This window comes from Apis dorsata, unplaced genomic scaffold (genome assembly GCF_000469605.1).
Source record: "Apis dorsata unplaced genomic scaffold, Apis dorsata 1.3 scaffold_688, whole genome shotgun sequence".
Classification (NCBI taxonomy): Eukaryota; Metazoa; Arthropoda; class Insecta; order Hymenoptera; family Apidae; genus Apis; species Apis dorsata.
Window position 1 is genome coordinate 106,835 of NW_006263868.1, and position 8,017 is coordinate 114,851.

The following is an 8,017-nucleotide window of genomic DNA, read 5'->3' on the forward strand; positions in this document are numbered from 1 at the left end:
CCTGTGTATAAGCGTCCTCGCGGCAACAATTTTTCGACTCGAGAAGAAGCGGAGGCATGGCGGAATTCCATGGAGATATGAGGCTCGGGGAGGCGAAAGGAGGGGGAGGTTTGATAGAGGCGCGTCATCATCAAATGAGGAGCAGCGAGGCCCTTCGACCCTTAAAAATTAATTTGGAAAGTCAGCCGCCTCCGAGTGGTGTGCAGCTCCTGGAAGCTGCTCGATTCTCCGTTATATATATATATACATATATATATATATATATATGTATGAAGAGAACGTCGGTGGTGGGCCGGTTTCCGATCTCTCCTGTATTGCGGAAATCGCGAGTCGCGGGCCGCCGCACCATGGAACGAAAACTTTTCAAATGAGCTAACTTTGCGTGTGTCTTGCGCTTTTGCCGCGTCTCGCAACCCCTTTATACTCGGAAAAACTCGCATATTAGTAAAGTTGTCGGCAGAGACGCGAGCCTCCGGTTCTAAGCCTCCCTCCCTCCCTCCCTCGGCCGAGAGAGACCATCTTCCGGCCTCGATGGACTTTTTTCCTCTCCCCTCTCCCCCTGGCCACAATAATCTCGAATGCGTTTAACCCTTTCCGCGAGCGCGGCTTTCGAGTCGGTTCTCGAGATCGTTGAAAGGAAGCGCGTCTTTTAATTTAAGAAATGTGACCAAACCTGTTATTATATATGACTGGTTTCGAAGAAATCGAACTTCGTAAAAAAAAGAAAGAAAGAAAGGAAAAAAAGAGTATCGTAATGAATCGTATAGGGTAAAGATATCTATAATTGGCCGCGTGTTACTGTTATAATGATATAACTTTAAAAAGAAAAGGTATGGAAGACACAGATCGGATACTATTATTGCACGACAACGTTTAATAACATAGCGTAAGAGCAACGAAGAAGTGATCGTATATCGTGTCATCTAAATTATCATATCTATCTGTTCGCCTACCAGCATTATTTCACCGATTTGAAATTTAAAATATTCTCGAAAGAATATCGAAAAGTTGTGTTTTCGAGAAATATTTACTCTTTCTCTCCCCTCTCTGAACGAAAGCACATCAAATGCACGAAAAGAGGAGACCACGAATTAATCTGTACACCCAATAATATGATTATATTGCTAATATATATAATATCACGCGAAATAAGCATTGCTTCGTTAATTTCGAATTATTCTATTTCTAAATAAAGAGGATACGTAAGAAGATTTTTAATAGTTCTAACCTCGTTCCATGCGCAAATAATTTCTCTTCGTTTCGAGATCAATTAGATACAAAAGTATCAATTATCTTTCTATTGACAGTTACGCAAGCCTTGTTAAGCGGCTTTACTCTTACGTGCGTGAGCCGTGGATAAGACTGTAACAAAAAAAAAAAAAAAAAAAAAAAAAAAAAAAAAGAAAAAAAAGAGCCTACTGCGATACGCCACTCGCAATTTGGCCGCCGTGATTTCAATCGGCCGACGTCGCTAACGAGATTTTCTAACGAGATCCGTTTCCTTTTGTTTCAGGCCAAGTTGTTGGAGTCATCCCACGCTTGGCTCGGAGCCTCCACATCGAGTATAGCAGGTAAGTCGTTCGTCGCATTCCACGTCTACCTAATCTGTGCCTCGCTGTCTCGGCAGCACATTTCAGGAAAACGATAACACGTGTAACACGATCGTAAGCTGCTGCGCATCGTACCGATCGTTCCTTCGAGATTCTTCACTTCGAAACTTACTTACTTTCTTAACATTAGAGAACACCGATATAATGTCCATAATAACGATTCTTTTCAATATATTCGCGACCGCGATTTTACTCCTCTTGCCGATAATTTGTGTCTCTTCAGGTTAATACGAATAATACAGGTTCTGTCCTTATCTATATATATATATATATATATATCGAGAAGAAGAGGGAGAAAAGAAACGGGGCTGGAAAAGTGTATAAATCGGTGAGACGACGAGGACCAAATGTCGATGGAAGAGATCGTCGAAGAAAAGGGAGAATAGTACGTACGAAGAACTAGTAGTGAAGAGAAAGAGAATGGTACACGAATGAGATAGAGGCAGTACGTTGTTATCTCTGATAATAAAGCGCAGAAATATGCCCGTTACTTTGATATATATTATAGAGTAATTTAGATAGAAAAACCGAATGGCCACCCGTTAATGGGACCAACACGTTCACGACTCGCAGCCAATTCTCCCACTCGCGCGCTCTTCGTATCCTTTCGCCCTTTCCTTTTTTATTTTTTTCTCTTTCTCGCAAAACACAGCGAGAATCGAACAAACATCACAACTCGGTTCGAGTGGGTTGCCGCTTTCAACGATCGTTTCGATTTTTTTTCTTTCTTTCTTATTTATCCCGATCTAATCTCCTCGTTTATGCGCTTCCCGTCTTTCTTAGTGGCACTTACTTCATAAACTCGTCGCGATATTTGCTATACGATATTTGAAACGTTTTACGCGCGCGCCATTAGTATCTTCCAGTGATTTCGCACGGATGGCGGCCAAGATCATTCATCGTCTTCAAGATAAATCCATATCTTATCCCAATTCTGTTCCTCTTCTTCCTGGATTCGGTTAAAAATCTTCCCCACGATTTTTCACCTCTGGTCCTCCTCTCGTAATAATAGCTTTATATCGCGGATTCCATGATCTCGTCGTTTCACCGCTTTGTCGCACGGTCACCACCCTTTCTTTTCCTACCCTTTCGTTGTGCTCGCGGATCGGATAAATTCGTTCTCATCGACGACGAAATTTTCGAACGAAAAGAAAAGAAACAAAAAAAAAAAGAAAAAAGAGGAGCGAGAAATGGTGCGCAAACAGAGCAAAGGGAGACGACAAAGGGATACCGGAGGGTAATAATCGGGGTGGGGTGGGGGGAAAAAGGTAGGGGAGTTTGGATGTTTGGTATTTCCGGTATATATCTAGGCGACGAGAATGTATAACGCTGTATCTCGTGTCCGTCGGCCAGCTACCTCCTCCAAGAGATCGGTCGATCTCTGGGTCGGGTATCAGCCACAGGGTATCACGAAAAAAACGAGACGAAATCCCTGACTATTTTCTAGCTGACTATTCAACCCTGCTGAAGCTGAAGGCGCCCACGTGGACGCGGCACGATCTCCAGGAAGCGATCGAGGCTGTGGTTACTCAGAAGATGCGATTCACCCAGGCGTCCACGAAATACGGGATACCGAAAGGCACATTGTACGACAACATCCTCGGAAAGACGAAGAGGATGATGGTCCTCGAGGAGGCGGGGTTGAACTCGAGCGAGGAAACGGCCGTGCTCGAGTTCTGCTGCGACATCAGCGTCAGCCCGTACAATCGCCGAACGAAAAAATCATTGAACGCGATCCTCAACTTTGTCGAAAAGTTGAGGCGAAAACGTGACCCTAATTTTGTCTTTAACGGCCTCTCTGGTTTCCGTTGGTGGTGGGCTTTCTGTAAAAAGCACTCGATAGTCTCGCTTTACTTCAACGACGAGAACGAGAACGATCAGTGACCTCTCACTCACTCTCTCTCTCTCCCCGTGTCATTATTGATTCGCCTCTTTGTAAATCTTTGTGCCTTCTTTTTTTTTTTTTTTTTTTTTTGTCCGCGACGATCCTTGAACTTTTTCACTGGAGATTCACACGCTCCACGAAAGTAATGTAACAGGTTCGTAACACCGATTGTCGCAAATGTTTAAACTGTTTTAAAATGTTTTCGAGCGGCGAAGAAGCGATTACGGGATAGATATCGCGTATTATTTCCCCTTTCGATCGATATTTTTCACATTCCACGCGCATTCCATCCTTTTTTGGTTCGCGGACCAAATTTTTTTTTCTTTTCCGAAACGTGTCCAAAGTCGCGTGTATCATTCGCAGCGGGACCATAATCATCGTAATAAGTAGTAGCAATAATGATAATGGTAACGTTTATATTGTAGTTAAAGCAATAATAATATATTGCGCCTTATCGCGGTTAACGATTATTCCAGCGATATAAGCAAGTGCCTTTTGCTCGATGTCTTCCACTCCGTGTAGTTTAATAAATTCGATCTTTATTTTTAGTCGCCGCGACTCGAGCCTTCGTCGTCACGAATATATGGTATAGATCGATAAAAGCGTTTCAACTTTTTAATCCTACCAATCAAATGTTATAATATCGTGTATCTTATTCGAATGTGATATCAACGTGAATCTCAAAGTGTACAATCATAATTGTTCTTCGATTTATTCCCACTCTCACGTTTAGAGAGTCAAATATGTACATTTGAGCGGATGGATCTTGTTGTAACATTCCATTTGAAAAGAAAAGAGAGAAAAAAAAAAAAAAAAAAAAAAAAGAAAATTTGTTCGAAAGCATTTGTTTTGCGTATAACGATGAGAGAACGGAGGACGGGCTGTCGTAAAATGATTTTGGCCAGTCGGAATGATATATACTACTACCACGGTATATATCGTATAGATTTTATATTAGAATTTTAAAAGAAAGATTAAAAAAAAAAGAAAAAAAAAAAAGATTTCCTTCGTGTTCCACGAAATGATACAATTTTTTTTTTTTTTTTTTTTTAAAAAAAAAAAAAAAAAAAAAAAGATTTCCTTCGTGTTCCACGAAATGATACAATTTTTTTTTTTTTTTTGTACAAGCATTGCTAAGCATAAGCTTCGTACTCTTGCAATGGAACACGTACTAATAAGAAAGCGTAATACAAAGCAAACATTTTGAATTCCGATGCGGATGGTATAGTTACACACTATGGTCCGACGGAACTTTTATAACAACTTGACATTCGCTTATAGCGCGAAGGTGTTGTGGAAGCGAGCAAGTTTGCTCGAGCACAGACTCGAGAACATATGTGTACGTTTATATTCCGTTGAAAATCGTTCGAATTTAGTAACGATACTCTCCATTAGCTAAGGTATTTCAACGTGAATAGCGAAGTAAATTAGCTGCGTAATAAACGGTTGAATGACACCTAGCTGCTCTCTATTATATTTTTGTATGCAAAAAAAAAAAAAAAAAAAAAAAAAAAAAAAATCGCTAGAATATGAGAAATATGCAACTCGAGAACATTGAAATTCTACGCTCACCGAAAACAACTTACACAAAGTGGACAAAATTATAAGACGCTAACATTTAATAAAAAAAAAAGAAAAAAAATATACGTATCATGATGATTGGATATTTTTTATTACTAAAATTATACCAATTTTAGATCGGAGAATCTTTGAATTTTAATATCGTGGAGGAAATGAAAATTTAGAATATACGAAGGAGACGAGCAATAGAATGATATTAAAAAAAATTTAAAAAAGCGCGCATTTGTGCGCGCAAAAATTTGGATCTTCAAAATAAAAAAGATTCGCTACCAATATTAAAAAAAAATAATTTAAATTTGATAATTTCGTCCAAGTTTAAAATTGTATTTTCTTTTTTTTTAAATTCAAAATTCATTATAATATTTATAGATTTATAGATCGTAATATTACATATTACAACTAAATATGTAATACTGTTTTCCGAGTGTCTTATAATTTTATCTACTTTGTGTACATCTTCGCATTCTAAACTCCCTTTCGAAACTCTCACGAATTAAAGAAATCGCGGATAATGTCTGGAAAACGTTTGAAACTCGTGAAACATTGCATTCGTAAGCATTCTCCGCAATTAGCGAATAAACGACACTTTCGAGCGCTCGTGTTACACGAGAGGTACAACCTTTTAACGTTTATCGCGTAACACGGGTCAACCCCGTTGCTCAGTTGATAAATATACGATAGCCGCCCTCGCGCGTCGCGGTAATTTTCAAACTGATATTCATGCGTCGTTTCCCTTTAATTGGAACGGAGATCGCGTTAAATCGATCTCGATTACTTTTGTAATTGTATACCACGGGCCTATTGTGCGATCATCGTAGAATACTCCACGAATAAGACACATTTGACGAGATTCCGACAAAAGATTTTACTTGTAGAATTGGTGGTGGCACGCCACGACAATACGTTTCGTAATGATGTTTCGCGCCGCGGAAAAATATACAATATGTCAGATACGTAAAGTCTATTATTAAGATGCGAATGAAATTTCAGAATGAAATTATTGACAATTGGTCCCGGGAGTATTTCTCGCGAATAATTTTCAATGTGAACGCAGTAAAACCGAAAAATAAGCTCTCGAGATTATTTCGGGAAAAACTTTTTAATTAATTCTTAATTGTATTTATAATCCATCTTTCGTGGCGCTAGTGGCTAGTTGTATGTATCGCGATTGGTGATATCATTATTTCTTCGCTGCGAGCATCTCCGAGCATCACGGAGATTCGGAAACGTTAACTTTTGCGTAGGAAGAACGAGATAGGAAGTTGCGTAACCAAGTTGTTTCGATAAGAAAGAACTAAGCGTTTATTCGTCGTTGTCCGATCGTCAGTTAAACCTCTTTGAAAACGAGAAGCCCGACGACTCGGTATTTCGATCGTACACGCGTGCGCGTGCACCGACGCGTGTACCGACGCGCACGCGCGCGTTTCTTTCCAATTAATTGTATTAATCGTCAAATTGGAGGATGCTCAATTAAACCCAATAAGTTAACTATTAAATAATCGTTGCGAATTGAGGCCAGCCGTTCGTGGCGTAGCCGGTATTCGAGTCGTATCATACTCGCGTTCGTTCGCTCGCGTTGCGCATGCGCAAGCGCAGATGCCAAACGGTTGCGCGAGACTGCGATTACCGTGTAACGTTTAAGCAAAATATTTTCTATTAACGATCGAGCTTGTTTCGTTAAGAACTTCTTTCTTTCTCTTTTCTTTCACTCTTTTTTTTTTCTTCTCTCTCCCTCTTTGTTTTATTCTATATAACGATTGTACGCCAACGATAATACAATCGATACGTTAACGTATACACGACACGTAGTGTTTATTTCCCGCTCCCACATATCCCCGCCGCAACTTGCCTTTCAATACTTTGTTCGCAGGTACGCTACGCCCCAACCAGCTACAAAGGAACCTAAGTACACGATACTCGCACCTTCGCTCGACTTACCTACGTCTGGTTTATTTACCCTATTTATATTGTCGTATGGCTTGTATCGATTTCGTCGAATTCGAATCGTCGTCGCTTTCGAAACGATTCGATTCGATTCAATTTGATTCTTTCAATTCATTTGCATATATTCGTTCGCGCGAATCGACGCGCGTCCGTTTACACGCTCGCGTAACACGGCGAATCAACTTTTCGATCGATCGATTTGAATCGATCGCGTTAACGAAACCGATGAGTCACGAATAACGAAAACGTATATGAAATGGAAAAAAAAAAAAAAAGAAAAAGAAAAAAGAAAAAGAGGAAAAAAAAACAAAAAAAAAAGGAGATAATCGAAAAGTTGATCGTTGATGTTAATTCGCTCCCAGATCTTTATATCACGCGTAATCTTCTCTCCCTTGATCGAACTAATACGACTCGTACTAACGCTCGGCTTTTTCTGTTTTCTCTTTTCCACGGGGGGCGTAAACTAGCAGACAGCTACCAGTATCAGCTGCAATCGATGTGGCAGAAATGTTGGAACACCAATCAGAGCCTGGTCCACAATCTGCGCTTTCGTGAACGTGGCCCGCTCAAATCTTGGCGACCGGAAACGATGGCGGAGGCGATCTTCAGCGTCCTGAAAGAAGGATTGTCCTTGAGTCAGGCAGCTAGGTAAATATATCCCTTTTTTCAACTTACTTTTCCAATATACGCAATACGTTCTTTCTACGTTATCCTTCCGTTCACGTCTCTCCCTCCCTCCTCCTTCCATAATTTTTTGAAATCAAAGGAAACCGAATTTCTCCCGTTAAAACGAATCTCGTCGCGCCGCTACTTAATCCGGTCGAATTACATCTGCATGAGACATTTCCCTCCCGTTTAGGGAAGAAGAAAGAAGAATTGAATTATTAGATGGATATTTGCGGCGCGACGAGACAAATTAAACTAAGAAAGTTCATCGGACCGTTGGTTGCAACCGTGGAAATTTTCAATCGATCCCCCTATTATAACGAGGGGGGGA

At 40.3% G+C, this 8,017-nt stretch overlaps 1 protein-coding gene across 1 annotated transcript in view; it reads left to right on the forward strand.

Annotated features, from left to right (window-relative positions):
* The first annotated feature begins 1,513 nt into the window (after window positions 1–1,513).
* The window catches only part of LOC102676572 (protein bric-a-brac 1-like), a 13,496-nt gene continuing 6,992 nt past the window's right edge, over window positions 1,514–8,017 (forward strand). Inside the window, exons 1-2 of the mRNA XM_006622450.1 lie at window positions 1,514–1,571; window positions 7,491–7,668. Of these exons, the coding sequence (XP_006622513.1) occupies window positions 7,517–7,668 (152 nt within the window). The 5' untranslated portion in view covers window positions 1,514–1,571; window positions 7,491–7,516. The remainder of the gene's footprint in view (window positions 1,572–7,490; window positions 7,669–8,017) is intronic.